A 17679-nucleotide genomic window follows, 5' to 3' on the forward strand; every position below is an offset into this window, starting at 1 on the left:
TTAAACTGACCTTGGATAATAAAGTAAAAAACCTTGGTGTTATTTTGGAATGGGACATGTCATTTAAATCCCACATTAAACAGGTTTCTAGGATTTTCTTGAAATTAGAAATATTCTTTCTAGGAGTGATGCTGAAAAACTAGTCAGGCTGGACTGTTGTCATTCTTCACTCTCAGGATGTCCACAAAATGCAGTTAAAAGCCTTCAGCTGATCCAAAATGCTGCAGCAAGATTTTGGATGAAAAAGAAAAAGAAAAAGAGAGATCACAATTTTCCTATTTTAGTTTCCCTTCACTGGCTCCCTGATAAATCCAGAATAGAATTTAAAATTCTCCTCCTCACATATGAAGCCCTTAATGATCTAGCTCCATCATACATCAGAGATCTGGTTGTTCCATATGTTCCTAACAGAGCACTTTGTTCTCAGACTGCAGGTTTACTGGTGGTTCCTAGAGTCTCTAGAAGTAGAATGGGAGGCAGATCCTTTAGTTATCAGGCTCCTCTCCTGTGGAACCAGCTCCCAGTTTTTGTCCGTGAGGCAGACACCCTGTCTACTTTTAAGGCTAGGCTTAAAACTTTCCTTTTTGATAAAGCTTATAGTTATAGTGGCTTAGGTTATCCTGAGCTATCGCTGTAGTTATGCTACTATAGATTTAGGCTGCTGGAGGACATAATGATCATTTTCCCTCACTCTGCTACATTCTCATACTACTCTCCAATTTTGCATTATTTGCTGTTATTTCAGCTTTTAACTTTATGTTCTCTCTGTTTTTTATCTCTTTAGAAGCTACATCTGACCTGGCTCTGTCTTTAGCTGTGACACCTTCCTGGAGGGGAGGGGGGGGGGGGAGGGGGGCACCGGCTGGGCTACTGCTGCCAACACCTTAACATTCTCCTTCTACAGATGATACACTTGGCCCTGTCTTTCAGTGTTTAACTCTGTCTCTCTCATAGACATAGCTACTGGCAGAGCATTTATTGTGACTAACTGTATGTGCTCTCTTTCATACTCCAGAATTGAAAATTGTGTCAGAGTTCATCTGCTTTGCTGTATTTAACTCCAAGATTAAGCCATTAAGGAGCTACTACTGGATCAGTGCTTCTGTGTTCTTTTTCTGTCTCTATCTCCTCATCCAGGAGGAGTGAATGCTGCAAGTCACTGACTCTTTGCAATCATTAACCAATTTGAATAATGAACTGAATCTGACTGCACTATTTGATGATTAGGATCAAATGGAATGTATGTACTTGACTTGAAATCTGTATGATTCAGTTGAGTTTGCTTTATAAAGTGCCCGTGAGATGACATGTGTTGTGAACTTGCGTTATACAGACATTTTCAATAAATTAAAATATTATTTAAAAATGTATTTCAGTTTCTCAGTTCACCAAGTGAAATGCATTATATAGATGAATTACACATCGACTGATGTTTTCAAGCCTTTATTTCCGGTAATTGTGATGGTTTTAAACTTACAGCTAATGAAAACACAACATTTAAAAAAATTAAAATACATAATTTTTTATACTGAAATGTGGACTTAATAAAAATTATGTTTAATACCTAGTTAAAGGTTGTTTATCTTTAAAGGTACTTTTAATCTGACAAATGAGCCTCATCAGAATACATATTCTAACTTATTAATTATGACTGTATAAATAAACTGAATTGAATTAAAGTCATGTTGACATTGGAAGAGAGGATTTGACAAGATTATTATGGATGCAACCCACATAATTAGCTTTGCTGCTAAACCCACAAATGCATTTTCCTAACAAAGGAGCCACCATTTCAGGACAAATAATCAGGCTTTCAAAAAGGGTTAGATTTATTCCCAAGAAGCATTGCTAAAACAAAGAAAGAAAAAAACAACTCAAAATAGATTTTCCTACTGTTTCTGCTAAGCCTACATTTGTGCATTTACAAAACAACTTTGCTGTAAAACATCCACTTTTTATATTGTGTAAATATGACCTAAGACAGTTGACACTCCAGTTTACATAACTACTTGTTAAACACAATCTCAGGTCATCAGATATTCTTAATTAAGGGCTATACGGTTATTATTTGTTAAGGTTATTCAATACTTTTTGGTGAACTACTCTGCCTTCATCTTCTTGCCGTTCCTGCAACAAAGTAACCTACAGACCAAGACAGATACCCAAATGGAGGTTCCAATTAGGGCTAATACAACGACTGCTACGTCTAGGCAGAAGTAGGAATACCAAGGCAGACTAAAACCTGCAGACTGCAAATGGGCAGCTCCTTTGTTCCTGATGACGTACTCTATCCAGAAGATGGCAGTGTCCATTGGAGGCATTGGTCGGTCACGGTGTAGCTGAGAAAGACGTTGGATATTTTTACGGTAAAACGGATTCTCTAAAACGTCCTTTAGAGCCTCCAGGAAATTGTCTTTGGTCAAAGATCGGGCCTCCACAACCTGGACTGCACCGCGCACCTTCATTCTTAATAAGTTGTCAAACTGATCAAATAGGAGGGGCAAACCCAGAACAGGAACACCATGATAGATGGCCTCATACAAACCATTAGTGCCTCCATGAGCTATAAAGACACGAGTCTTGGGGTGGCCCAGGAGATCATTCTGGGGAAGCCATTTTACCAGCCGGGTGTTATTTCCCAGAGATGAAGGTTTGTCACCTCCAAACCTCCAAATCACCTTCTGAGGGAGCTGAGCAAATGCAGCGGCAATGGCCTCTGTGATCTCAGGAGGCAGAGCTGACACCAGTGTTCCCAGAGACATGACCACCACCCCATGTTTCCCGGAACTCTGCATGAATTCCTCCAAATCATCAGGGAGAGGATGGGCCTTTTTGCACTGGAACCCTCCTACGTACACCACATTGGGCATAGTGGGCCGTGGAAATTCAAAAACAAAATCTGCCCTGAAAAGCCAGATATCAGCTGAGAGCTCCAAAGACACCAAGTCAGTCCCAGGAGGGAAGTGTTTCTGGAATAGATCTGAGTACGCTGGATTGATGATGAAGTACTGTTCATAAACACGGTTGAGATAATGCAACATATTCTTTGTCCTCTCTAGAAAATTCATTTGATCGTGAAGTTCACTACCTGATACAGGGACATAGGAGACAGGAGAGGGAGCTACAGTTTGATGACCCTCTCCATTATTAATCCACCGCACATTAAAAACCTTTGGCAGCTTTAGATAAGCACCCAGAATGACCCCTAAAGAGAAAGCAGGGTCTGTTAACATTAGGTCAAACTTGGTGTCCTTCAACTTTTTCATTAACACTGCGTCCTCTAAAATTTTAGCAGCAGATCTAGCCAGCATCTTATGACAATCTCCTATTTTGGATGTAAGCAAGTGCTGTTGGTAAAATGTCCGTATAAAAGTGGGATAGCTGCGGCGATCCATGACATCCTGGAGCATTTTGATGTAAAAGTCTCTGTCTGCCTCGTCCTCAAACATTGGGACATTAATGGAGGTATAAATGGAGGAGTTACTGGGGATGTACCAGCTCTTGGCAGAGCGCAGAACTGTGATTTCATGTCCCCGAGAGTGAAGCTCTTCAAGAATTATCTTCATGTTGATCCAGTGGCTGCCATCAACAGGTACCACCAGGATCCTACTACCGCTACAGGATAAGGACTGGAGCAACAGATAGCAGAGGAGTGCCAAGAATACAGAGACTGTGTTGGACATTTCTGTGGAAATAAACACATAACGAAATAAGAAACATTTTTAGCTAATCTTTAAAGTCCATTTAGTAACTTATATTTTTTTGAATTTATTCTGCTTACTCTGATTTAAATATATGATTACAAAATTAATCACCAACCTTTGTCTTAAAGTGATCTGGTAATAAGCAAACTTATGAACAACCATGTGCCTTACAATGCTGTTTCTTACCAATAGTCAAGAGCAGAAGTACAAAAACAGATTCACTTTCAGAAGGGTTTGGCCCAAGCTGTGTGGGATAATAAGTCCAACTACAGTATATCTAGTTCAACCTCACACACCAGTTGAGGCTCCTTACCCACCAGTAAAGTGATGGTGCATGTCCCTTAGGCCCCGTGCATGTGTGTGTTCTCTCCGGGTACTCCGGCTTCCTCCCACAGGCCAAAAACATGACTGTTAGGTTAATTGGCTTCTCAAAAGTTGCCCTTAGGCGTGAATAAGTGTGCGCTTAGTTGTTAGTCCTTTGTGTGTCTGTGTTGCCCTGCGATGGACTGGTGACCTGTCCAGGGTTTACCCCACCTCCCGCCCATAGACTGCTGGAGATAGGCACCAGCATCCCAACGACCCACTATGGATGAAGCATTAGAAAATGACTGACTGACCTTATTTTTGTGTTATAGTTTTTCACCCTGCTATACCAAAACCAAAAAATCAATCGGTTCTTATGTTATTTCTATATTAAGTACCATTCATCTCTTTTTAATTTGCATAACAACCACATCAAGTCATATTTTCTCCCACTGATGGAAGTTTTTTGCTTCTACTATTCATAGCAACATCAGTTTCAGCTAGGCTTTTGCTCAGAGCTTAGCTGTTTCACCTGATTTCAGTAAATTCACTCAGCACTCTGGATCATCACTGAGCTGCTGTTACATAAAAAGTAATTTGTTCATGATATCAGAACTATCAAATTTCAAGTATTTTGTAGAGATATGATGTGTTAGCAAATTGGCAGAGCTCCACAAACAGAGGGACCATACATAATGTCATAAAACTGAAATGGATGTGAATTGTCTTGTCTAATCACAACTGTTAAAATAAAGAAAAACATTCATACTAGTTTTTCCAAAGACATGTCAATGTTTATAAAGCTGTGCAGTGACTCAGAATGCTTTCAACCTACCCATCTATCTATCTATCTATCTATCTATCTATCTATCTATCTATCTATCTATCTATCTATCTATCTATCTATCTATCTATCTATCTATCTATCTATCTATCTATCTATCTATCTATCTATCTATCTATCTATCTATCTATCTATCTATCTATCTATCTATCTATCTATCTATCTATCTATCTATCTATCTATCTATCTATCTATCTATCTATCTATCTATCTATCTATCTATCTATCTATCTATCTATCTATCTATCTATCTATCTATCTATCTATCTATCTATCTATCTATCTATCTATCTATCTATCTATCTATCTATCTATCTATGTGCTTTAATATATATGCTTTTCACACTAATTGTATATATATATATATATATATATATATATATATATATACAGCACAGACCAAAGGTTTGGACACACCTTCTCATTCATTTCACAAGTGTGCCCTGTCAGGTTTAATAAGTGGGATTTCAAGCCTTATAAATGGGGTTGGGACCATTAGTTGTGTTGTGCAGGAGGTGGATACAGTACACAGCTGATAGTCCAACTGAAAAGACTGTTAAAATTTGTATTATGGCAAGAAAAAGCAGCTAAGTAAACAAAAACGAGTGGCCATCATTACTTTGAGAAATGAAGGTCAGTCAGTCCGAACAATTGGGAAAACTTTGAAAGTGTCCCCAAGTGCAGAAACTGGCTCACATGAGGACAGGAATGTCCCCAGGAAAGGAAGACCAAGAGTCACCTCTGCTGCGGACGATAAGTTCACCCGAGTCACCAGCCTCAGAAATCGCAGGTTAACAGCAGCTCAGATTAGAGAACAGGTCAATGCCACACAGAGGTCTAGCAGCAGACACATCTCTAGAACAACTGTTAAGAGGAGATTGTGTGAATCAGGCCTTCATGGTAAAATAGCTGCTAGGAAACCACTGCTGAGGACTGGCAACAAGCAGAAGAGACTTGTTTGGGCTAAAGAACACAAGGAATGGACATTAGACCAGTGGAAATCTGTGCTTTGGTCTGATGAGTCCAAGTTTGAGATCTTTGGTTCCAACCACTGTGTCTTTGTGCGGCGCAGAAGAGGTGAACGGATGGACTCTACATGACTGGTTCCAACCATGAAGCATGGAGGAGGAGGTGTGATGGTGTGGGGGTGCTTTGCTGGTGACACTGTTGGGGATTTATTCAAAATTGAAGGCATACTGAACCAGCATGGCTACCACAGCATCTTGCAGCGGCATGCTATTCCATCTAGTTTGCGTTTAGTTGGACCATCATTTATTTTTCAACAGGACAATGACCCCAAACACACCTGCAGGCTGTGTAAGGGCTATTTGACCAAGAAGGAGAGTGATGGGGTGCTGCGCCAGATGACCCGGCCTCCACAGTCACCGGACCTGAACCCAATCGAAATGGTTTGGGGTGAGCTGGACCGCAGACTGAAGGCAAAAGGGCCAACAAGTGCTAAGCATCTCTGGGAACTCCTTCAAAATTGTTGGAAAACCATTTCAGGTGACTACCTCTTGAAGCTCTTCAACAGAATGCCAAGAGTGTGCGGAGCAGTAATCAAAGCAAAAGGTGGCTACTTTGAAGAACCTAGAATATAAGACATATTTTCAGTTGTTTTACACGTTTTTGTTCAGTATATAATTCCACATGTGTTAATTCATAGTTTTGATGCCTTCAGTGTGAAGCTACAATATTCATAGTCATGAAAATAAAGACAACTCTTTGAATGAGGTGTATATATATATATATATATACACAATTAGTGTGAAAAGCATTTTGTTGGGAAGTCAGTTTTTGTTGCTATTGAAACAATAGATAATGCGGAGGGGATTGTTGGTGCCGGCTGTTGGTACCGGCTGCTGTCTGGTTGCTGCGGGGGTAGTAAGCTGGGCAGTGTTTGGTGACGATTGGGGGTATGGCTTTTCTCTGGTGGACAGGCTGGCCGGCCAGCTTGGTGTGGCAGGGATATGCCATGCAGAGGGGGGCGTGTGTGGTTGTCATGCTCTGGCACCTCCTGGTTTGTGGTTTGGTGTTGGTGGGTTGCCTGGTCTTTGGTGAGCTTTGATGGCCTTCCTCCATTGCTTCCTCTTGTGGCTTTGGCCCCCAGCCTGGAGCGATGCTGCTGTTGTGGTCGTGTGGGTGGAGTGAGTGCTTCTTGTACCTGCATTGGGGCTGGTTGTGTGCGGCCTGGGGTGGTTGGTTGGCCCAGATGCGTGTACCCGGCTGGTGTATGTGGAGCTCCCACTGTATGGATTTGTCTTCATTGGATTTTCAGGGGTGAAGCTCTCTTGTGGGACCGTGACTCTCTGGGCAGGGGATTCATGGCATTTTTGTTTGGGGGCATTTGCTCAATATCTGTGTCCTGGTTGGGGGTGGCCCTTTAGGAAAATTCATGTTGGGCCTTATGGGGGGGTTGAGAATTGGAATTCATCGGGGGGTTGGGACTGTTTAATGCTGGGGCGACTCCGGTTGATGGGCTCGTTTGGACCAAGTGGACCCCTGTTTTTTGTTTGTGGCGTCCTGTCTGGATAGGGACGGAGTCAATGGGGGCTGGGTCAGCGTGGAGGTCGGGTTCTGGGCTGGGGTTGCCTGGGTTCAGGCGGTGTCGGCTCTAGCCTAGACTGGTGGCTCGGGCGGGCTGCCAGTCTCCACCCTGGAATAAAGGGGTTGGAGACAGGCAGAGGGCTGGTTGCCCCTCTGGGCTTCGGTACCTGGACCTGGGAGTATAGAGTGTGTATGGGGAAGGGAAGTGAGTGTATGGAGTCTATAGTTTTGTGTCTTTATGTCGGGGGTGTGGGTATAAGTGTTTTTATGTGTACGCAAGTACCTTTTCAAAATAACAACCTTAAGGGAGATATTCAATATACTTTTCATTTACCCCATATTTATGTATAACAAATGTTCTTTTTTATTGGTCTGATGTTATATTCTAGTGTCTATAACCTGTGTATCTTTTGAGCTGGGTCTCAAAAAAATTTCATTATGGTGACATAATGACAATAAAGAATCTTGAATGTTGTGTTTTCATTAGCTGTTAGTCAAAAAAAAACCTTGTAATTAACAGAAATAGAGGCTTGGAAATATCAGTTTGTGTGTAATTACTGTAAATAATGTGTTTCACTTAGTAAATGCAGTTACTGAAATAAATGAACTTTTCTGTAATATTCAAATTTATTGAAAATGACTGTATATACACACAGGCATGCCTATTTTGCTTCTCCTAGTCATGGGTCCTAAATGGGCTGCACAAACCAGCATGTATGTGTGTATTTTTTGATTTTCAATATTTTGGTTGTTGCTTACACTTACCTGATTGTTGTTGAACCCGATTCCCAGAGTATAATTTGTGCTGCCGGTCTCCAGTGAGCCAGGATAATATTTGACATTTATTTGCACACAGCATAGCTTTTGTGCAAAGATGCCATCAGCTTGTGGTGCAAAGTCTAGTATGTAGATTAAAGATTAAGTCACAGGAGTTCATGGCACATGTTTGAAATCAATGTGTTATGTTACTCATGTAAATATATTAGTGCGATAAATGTTGGCTCTAATTTGGATTTGAGGTAATCAGAGGTAACAGTTTTTGTGAGTTATTAGTTATTGTATTTTTTTAAATTCATGTCCGCTCTTTCAGCATAAACTCAAGTTATCAGATGTTTATTGCTCATGCTTCAGGTACTTTTATCAGTGACTGCACTTTGCCAAACTCAATTTATTTGCACCCAGCTTAGCTTTTACACAGTGACACCTTGGGATAATGAGACAAAGTCCAGTCTTTTGGTTAAAGGTAAGTCATGAAGGTTTATCTTGAAAAGGATAATGGCCATATGAAATTTGCACTACATGGTAGAAAATGTAGTTTTAGTCAGTTTCTACTTTATTGTAACAATGCTTATTCTATTTATTTCCCCTGTAATGGTGGCATATTTGTTAAGAAATTGCATTTGTGGGTTCAGCAGCAGAGCTAAGTATATAGGTTGCACCCAAGAAAGACTTAAATCCTCTTTGCTAAAGCTAAAAACAGCTTTGGTTGAAGAACATGTGAAGGTGTGGGGTGGTATCTCCCCACTGTTAAAATAAAGCTTGTCCTTACTGCATGATATATGTAATGCATGAGATAGGTAATGAAAAGATTACGCAAAAATACCATATCTCCACTCATAGGGAGTGAACTCTATCGTCCAAGATGTCAACGTTACCTCTCCCAGAGCAGGGTTCACCAGAACCAACCTTTAGAATTTGGGACCAAAGAGGATGGAACAGCTTGCCAGTCCTGACCTCAACCTCTAGAAACACCTGTGGCTTTAGCTTGGACATGCTGTTCGTGCTAAAATAATCAGAAACAACCATATGGACTGACTTAGAAGAAAAGGTGGTTGAGGGATGCAATGAGCATTGCACTGAGGCTCTAATTTGTTAAATGGTCAATCTGTCTCTTCTTTCTTCAAGTTCAATCATCCAATCCAATAAACGACCAAACAAGAGTCAATAGCAGAATAAACCTTGTTGGCATTGGAAGAGAGGATCTGACAGGTTTATTATGGGTGTAACCCACATACTCAGCTCTGCTACTAAAACCACAAATGCATTTTCCTTACAAATGGGCCACCATTTCAGGGGAAATAAACAGGCTTTCCAAAAGTGTCAGATTTATTTCCAAGAAGCATTGCTACAACAACAGCAAGAAAAGAAAAACAGCTGAAAATAGACTTCCCTGTTTGTGCATTTACAAAACAACTTTGCTGTAAAATCTTTAGCTCCTTCCACAAATTCTCTATCAGATTCATGTCAGGACTCTTGCCACCTCAAAAAGTTACTATCACTTCCAGCCATTAGAAACATGTTGTCATTAAAAAGTTGTATATAAATTTAAATCGTTCAGGGTATGAATAGTTTTGGGCTTAATTGTACAAAAACAAAGAGTCTGTTTATTAACGGACAATTTAACGGAGCTACTGTTTGCAATGGCAGTCCCCTCCTTCTCCAGCTAGGAAGCCAGGAAGATCTACGGGTGTCATTTAAAGGGACAGGATCAGGACCAGCATGCACTGGTGTGGACCTATAGTGTTTTACCAGAGCAGGAGAAGCAGTGTTTTTATTGTGTATTGCTTGGGAAAATGAATAAATAAACCATCAGAGACAGCTTTCAAGTCTGGCCATTGGACTTCGTTTGTTTACACATGAAATATACCCACATTTCTGCCTTAGAGTATGAATTAGGTACAGAGCTAAAACTGGCATGGGTTTCCCTTTACCTTTTCACAAAATTGCATTATTGTCCACATTAAATCTTTTTCTGTTTTTTGCTATTTGTTTTCAGCACCGTTTATACCACAGTCCTGAGACACTATTTGTGATCAACCTCCATGTTTGGATGTATATTTTGGATGAACTCCTTGAACAAAAAATGCAACTGAAACAGAAGAGGCCAGGTGTTGTTATACATAAGATCGGTAGTTATAATAAAATTTTTGTAAGGACATTAATATAAAGGTAAAGCAAATACCTGAACTCCTTATTGTCAAATCTGTTTCCAGGAGTTTGACCTGGCCTGCAGATCATCAGCAAGTGGTAATATGTTGTGTTTATTAGCATAAAGATTACCTTTTACTGAGCTTGTGAGAGAAGGGTCAACATGTAGAACAAAGGCAACTTACTGGGATCTGCTGCTTGGCAGCCCCTTCACCTACATAGAATGTCAACACAAGCATTTTTCTTGGCTTCTTTAAAACCAAACGTCCACTCATTAAGCCCAATCAGCACATGTTTGTGTCACCAGATGTGATTTTTAAAAAAATAAATTATCTACTGCGGGGTTCTAGAGCCAGATACATTTATTGCCATCCCTGTGAAAGAGGTTTAAAATACCCCAAGATAGATCATTTATTTAAGTGCCATAAAGACACACTGAAATATTTAGAAATGTCAGTACATGTATTCAGGGAGGGAAGAAAGGTTTGATATTCTGTATTGAACAAACTCACCAAAGCCAGAATTGTTATTAAAATAAGTGTAACTGAAGCCTTTATTAATTAATCACTTACTTTTTCATGTTTTTTAGAGTTTCTAGGAACTAATTAGTAATCCATGAGTTTGTGTTTGCCTGGGATGTGAATATAATGTGACACAGAGGTCATTTTTTCCACAAGGCTCACTGCTCACTGAGGTGTTTTACTGAAGCAGAGAAGCAATGTCAGTGGTGTGGTTGTTCGTTCACAATGTTGAAAGGGTAGGGAAATATATGTAATTTAAATAATATCTGCAAATATCGGGTATTCACCCAAGTTTTAATATTGGTGCATCCCTATTTTAAAATTGAATGTAAGATTTAAAGGAATTGGAAGTTTACTTTGTAAAAGTGCAAAGAATAATCTTCATTGTTTGATTGTTGTGTTGCAATCTGATGCTAGGAGTGTAATTATTTCCCGTTTTTTTGTACTCGGAAGTCAGAAGTGGGATGTCTTAGTTTACGTAATTTCTAAGTTGTAGCTTTCCAGTTTCCTGCTTGTTTTCGTCAGCAGTCTTACTACAATAACAATAATAACAATGACATTAACACTGTTTGCGTTTAAGCTCAGCAAATAAACTTGACCCCCTATCCAACACCTTGTTAGGGGTGGTAATGTTCTGAAGAGGAAGAAGGGCCCCAAATCAAATTCTGCTTAAGGCCCTAAAAGATTTTGGGCCAGCCCTGCTGTACAGTTAAATATCTGTGTTTTTCCAAGCTGGTTACTGAAGCCAAATCCCCTCTTACATCCCTTTTGGTTGTATACAAATGAGCTCCACAAAGGTGCGTCTGCAATAAAACAAAAACTTTCACATTTCAGGTCAACACGAGGGAAACTCCAGGCTGGAAGACGGCCAGAGAGTGAGAGAGACGGGAGTGGCAGGGAAAAGAGGGAAGGAGGAAGCAGCAAGGTCACATAGCGGAGGGAAAATAACGCAGGCGTTCATGATTACAGCATTAGATGGAGTCCCAGCACAGTCATATCAGTGAGCCGCAGCCTTCCCCTCCCCTCTTTGGCCTCTGAGGAGTTATACAAATCAGAGAGCAAGAGTGGGTAATAATAAAGAAAGGTGGCTGCTGTAAAGATTTTACAACATTCACAACACAGAGAGTTTGCATTGGGCTCTGTCATAATAGAGGTTCAGAAAGCAATGATTTCTGTGATTTTAGGAGTAAGCAAAACTATGTAACACAGATTTCTTAAGAAGTTAGTTGCTTGAACGTATGCATAAAGTAAAGCAAGTTAATTTTACTTACTGTGAAGTGCTGCAGAAGGAAGGGTTCCTACAAAGAACTCACGCTGTTGATCACAAGAGTAGGAGGAGCCAATCACATGCAAAGGTTTCTTCATGTGTCCCACATGGTTTCAGTCAAGAAAGTCACACATTCTTAAGTCACGCTGTGTGGTTACAGAGGTCACATTTATGCAGAAGAATAAAGATCTGAGCAAAGCTCTGGGCGATGAACAGGACTGTGACTCAAACTGCATAAAGACCTTTGAAGAACATTTATGAAGAAACTACAGTAAAGAGTAGTCATTTGTGGGTTTTGAAAAATAAACTAAGAAACTGTAAAATGTTGAGAGTGTGGTGTAATATAATCAGCTTCATTCCTGCAATGCACTTGTATATGCAGGGTAAGTTTGGCGGGGACTTCAGCACTGCTGGTAAAGATATGTTAAAAGCAATAAAATAGATTCATTTTTACTGCTGTAGAATAATCTCACACTGAAATATATTTAAAAATCCAACTTTTAATTTGAGTTCAGCCCATATTATGAAATGTAGTTTTTTCTTAACTCACCTGAGTCACACTTATTTACGCTTCTGCTGCTGATACAAATTTTCTCCAAAACTGATTTTTGCCTATAGGACATCACTTAGTTTTCTCCTATAACACTTCACATGGTTGGAGCTTACAGAGAGAGTGGTCTTTGACTATTCCTCTTTTTAGATCAGGGGTCTCCAACTCCAGTCCAGATGTACTCCCTACTCCAACCCACCTCAAATAAATTACCTTCTCAGCATGTCATCACACTCTGCAGAGGCCTGGTAATAAGCCATTCGCTTGGTTCAGGAGTGTTGGAGAAGGGATGCATCTAAACGTTGCAGGATAGTAGCTCAGGACCCTTCTCTTGATCATGCGGCATCACCCTACAGGTTCTCTATTGGCTTTAGATCTGGGGAGTGTAATGACAGGGAAGATGCTTGTTTTGTGTTTTCTGAACTCTGTTGATCTGGCCATACGTTTTCCACCCAGTGTTAAAGTATTTTTAGTTTTCTGCTAGAATCCACCCCATTTTTATTTAAAATGTTTCAGTATTTTAAAGAGTTCATGACTCCATGCTTTCCATAACAAGGTACCAAGTGGCTTTGGAAGAGGAACAAGCCCACAGCATCACACGGCCTCCATTGCACTTGAAATTGAGAGTGAGGTGGGTTTTTTTCTACACATATTTATCCTTTGGTTGACTAGACCTGCCTGTAGTTTGTGGCCAAAATGCTTTATCTTGTGCTCATCTGATTAAAACAAACACATAGCGTCTGATGGCTTTCATGGAGACTTGATGTTCCTAAGATGCCTGCAGTTCCTTAAGCCACATCCTATTTATTCCCCAGAAGAATAAAAACGTTTTATGAGACAACATAGATAGTTTGTTCACGTGTAATCCAAAATTTCAGATCAAATCCAGGCCTAGATGGCATGAAATGGTCCACCGGTTAAACAGATTTAGCTCTAATAAAATCAAACAGAAAGAGATACACATGCAATGAGCAGGAAGAGAGCTGACATTTTGCATAAGACATAAAAATAGCCGTACCTTTGAGAAGAAGTGGGAGCTGTTTCAGAGGGTTCCTGCTCCTCCTCCTCTCAACAATGACTTGGAGAGAAGGAATTTTATGATCAACGTTTCAAAATCCTTTTTTTGTGTTTTGGGCACTACATCCATCTTATACAGGGCTGTTAAAAGGTATCTCCCCCCTGACAGATTTATTCAGTTTTTGCTTTATTGTCACACTTAAAGAACATCAAAAAATTTAATATCAAACAAATAGAACCCGACTAAATGCAAAAACCTGTTTTCAAATGATAATTTCATTTGCTAAATCAAAAGAGCTATCCAAACGACCTGGTCCCGTTTGAAAAAGTAATAACCCTTTGTTGAATCATGAATTAACTGTTACTACATTTTTATTTGCTTCAGTTTCACTGCCCTCACCCAGGCCTGTTATGTAGAATCACTACACTTAAGTAGAACCTGTCTGACAACATGAAGTAGGCTAAATAATCTCAAAAATCTGATTTCGACAAAATTAGAGCACAGAGGAGAAGCAAATTTATCAGCATTAGTCTGGAGAGGGTTAAAAAGTAATTTCTAAGGCTTTGGGACTCCTGTGAACCACAGTGAGAGCCATTATTATTAAAGGCCTCATTTGCCTCAGTTAAGGTCAGAGTTCATTATTTAACAATGTGGTTTAGATAGCTTTTTGTTGTCATTTGAAATCGTTATTTTAAAACTGCATTTTGTATTTACTTTTATTTTTTATTGGTTGTATTTGTCTGATTATAAAGTAGTTTGACGATCAAAAAAAGTGAGAGAAAAAAGGAAAAACAGCAACAAAATCTTTAAGGAGGCAAACATTTATTTACAGGATCTTAAAAATAACTTTAACTTGTGTTACATTATCTGTTTTTTGAGGAATGTGATGAATTTCTCATCTTATCGCTAGATAACTCCCTATAAGTTTAGACTGCTCTGCAAATATGTAACCCAGCATTCTGCTAGAGAGTTGGTGGCACTCCTGAAATAGAAAGTCGATAAAATTCCTTTACGTCTAAGTTAATGATCAAACCATAGTGTGATAAAAGTCCAGCAGGCCAGGACTGATTTGCAAAATGTTTGTTGGATTTTGTTGTGACTGACATGTGCTTTGTTGTCCTTTTGAATGCTTCAGATTGCTTAAAATTAGGGGAAAGAAGTAGATCAACTTGGTCAATTTCAGATTCAGGTGTGGATTTCTGAGCTCCCTCATCCACTAGCTGGCTGGAGTCAATAACATGGGCATGAATTTTCTTCCTATCTGTAAGGAAACGTTTTAGACCAGGAGATCCATTTTTGACCTCAGTCCAGCTACATAAAAATCATTTAGAACCGCAAATGTTACTTGACCTTTTGAAAAAAGAAATCGTATAATCTTTGATAACAACCACCATTTTGGTTCTATTTTTAGTTTTTAAAATAAAATAAAAAGTTCGGGATGTTGATATTTGTGGAAAATTCTGTAAAAAAGAAGTACATAGTTTCCAACTTAAAGACATGAAAAATAAATCTAAAAACTATTACTGGTACTTTTAGTGTCAGTCTTAAAGTTCACCAATGCTCCCTGGTTGTAAAGGGACAAAATGTGGAAAAGTTTAAGGACTATGAATCCTTCTGCAAGGAGCTGTAAGTGTTTAATTTGATCCAGACAGCACTGTATAAACTGGAGGGTGATCTGAAGCACAGACGGATACACTCTCCCACCTGAGATGCTGGGTTTTACAAGCACAAAGGTTGGCTAAAGCAACCTGGATTAGGTTTCAGATGGTGTTCAGATTGAATTTTAAAGTTCAAAGATCTCATCCTTGGATCTACAACCAGACTGGTAATCCTGGAAATGTCCAGAATAACCCAGGAGGTTCCCAAGAGACCTCACTGTAATGTTGTAAAACTGATATTACGACACTTTGAACTATCTTCACCTTATAGTTGGATTGTAAACTTGTTAGAATTTAGAAACACATCTCCAGTTTGTGGTAATGTATCATTTATTTAATTGGAATGAAGTTCTCAACTCTCTACTAATTGCCAGTTTTAGCCTCTGTAGGATGCTCCTTCAGAAGCAGAAACGTCTTCCACACATTTATGCACATTTAAAACCTAAAGTCTCATAACCACCTGCTGGAGATGGAGACTGAAGCTGTTGGACACATTTGTTACCATGGCGGCTACTTAAACAAAGGAAGGCCTGCAGATAAAAACAACCAATGCTGTTTTTCTCATGAGACTCTTTCCACATTCACCACACCTTCCACAAAGTTTGACCCCAAGCCCAAAAAATGCCCCCGGAGACACTAGCCAGCCCAGAACCTTTTCCTTCCTTTTATTGTTCTGCATCATGATACGCATCGTTTTAGTTCACTGTTCACACAAGTGATTCAGACGCCATGCACGACATGACACTTGGCTACAGGTGTTTACTGGTAATCAAAACATGTTTTCACAAGACCCCCCCTCACCTGAGAAGTGTTTATTTGGTTTCCCACAGCCACACCATCCACATCCAAGCCAGTGATGTGTTTTGGTTCTTCCATTGGCGTCATTGAAAGAACTAAGTACACCCCATGATGCAGTGGCTTGTAGAACCACCTCCAGCATCAGTAGCTTGGTCATTTTGCATTGATTTGGAGGATTACCTCATTTTGTGGAGGTCACCCGACATTAGTTTCTGCACAGGTCAAGTTCTGGGCATTGACTGGTCCACACCTTGATTCTGTTGTTTTTCAGGTATTCTGGTGTGTTCTGTTCTTTTGGGCCAAGCTGACTGACATCTGACTCTAGAATAATTTGGACTTCGAATTGTTTGGAAATCTGATATCTCTCCTTCTGCACGCACCTGTATGTTAAAAAGCAGCCTGCTGCCAAAACCTCTTTTATAGAGGTGGTCTCTAAATCCTCCTGTGGCTTCAAAACAAACCCAAGTTATCACCCCTCCACCAGCATGCTGGACTGTTGGTCTGAGGTGTTTGATAACCAAACTTAGTACATCAACACAAACATGATGCTGTGCTGTATAGGTAAATATCTTGGACTCATGTGTCCAAAGGCGTCCCATTCTCTGGATTATGCTCTGTGCATGTGGTCGTCTCCTGTGTCTCTGGGCTCACCTTGAGTTACTGCCAGTGCAACTTTAGAGATCTCTGACTTCAACAGGAAAAAGCAAACCTTGTGATAAATTTTCATTGGAAACTCACCAGCTCTAAGAGGAGCCACTGGATCCTTCCTCCATCTGCATGACTACACTCTTCAGTCCTGCCCATGGTTTAGCCTGGAGAAGCCACAGATCCTCTTACATCAAAGGAAAAGAGAATCAGACAAGAACTCATCTCACTCCTGCATGTCGTCCCGCAGACCAATCCATTCCTTACAGACTCAGAGTTGCCTTGAACTCTGTGCTCTTCTCACCGTTCCTCTACATTCCCTCTGATGCCACCATCTTGCAAAAGCCATGTGGTTCTTTCTGATGCAACCTCACAGATCTAAGTCATTCGCCTATGTTCCTGAGAAGATACCCTCTCTGTCTGATCTGGAGGACTGTGACTCTAACGTATCACCTCAGGCCTCATTTACTTTGCATTTCTAGGTACTATCGTGGTTTGTTTTGTTCTGTTAGTGGCTAGTTGCCTCATCTCTGTGTTGTCCTGAGTTCATCCTCTCCAGTTATGTCCTCTACATTCCTTTGCAGTGCTTCATTGTTTCTCTGTCATATCAGCGTCCCTCCGTTACCCCAGTTCATGTTCCTCCCATCTGTCTCTCTTTAGCGTCATCAGACTAACCAGTTCATTGTTCCAGTAATCATCTTCGTGGTGTTTATACACCTGGTTTTCTCTCCGTCATTGTCGGATTGTCGTTCTGTTTTCCACATGTCACACTAGTCGGCTCCCAGCTGTTCTCCCTCTGTTTTCTCCTCAATTTTGTTTGTCCTTTCTTGTATTTGTTGCTAAATTCTGCTTCCCTATGTTTCTGCCTGCCTCCTGTCTGTGTTTGAGTCCTCCTC

General features: G+C 40.2%; 1 protein-coding gene across 2 annotated transcripts; it reads right to left on the reverse strand.

Moving 5' to 3' along the window:
• Positions 1 to 1427: 1427 nt before the first annotated feature.
• Positions 1428 to 12187, reverse strand: LOC124880766 (UDP-glucuronosyltransferase 2C1-like). 2 transcript variants are annotated; one of them, XM_047386106.1, is made up of 2 exons: positions 12119 to 12187; positions 1428 to 3685 (listed from the first exon to the last, which is right to left on the reverse strand). In XM_047386106.1, the coding sequence occupies exon 2, from the start codon at positions 3681 to 3683 to the stop codon at positions 2100 to 2102; it is 1584 nt and encodes a 527-aa protein (XP_047242062.1). In that variant the 5' UTR covers positions 3684 to 3685; positions 12119 to 12187; the 3' UTR covers positions 1428 to 2099. The 2 variants fall into 2 exon arrangements, with proteins under 2 accessions (XP_047242062.1, XP_047242061.1); XM_047386105.1 differs by lacking the exon at positions 12119 to 12187 and adding an exon at positions 8164 to 8220.
• Positions 12188 to 17679: the final 5492 nt, after the last annotated feature.

This window comes from Girardinichthys multiradiatus, chromosome 14, assembly GCF_021462225.1.
Source record: "Girardinichthys multiradiatus isolate DD_20200921_A chromosome 14, DD_fGirMul_XY1, whole genome shotgun sequence".
In the NCBI taxonomy this organism is placed as follows: Eukaryota; Metazoa; Chordata; class Actinopteri; order Cyprinodontiformes; family Goodeidae; genus Girardinichthys; species Girardinichthys multiradiatus.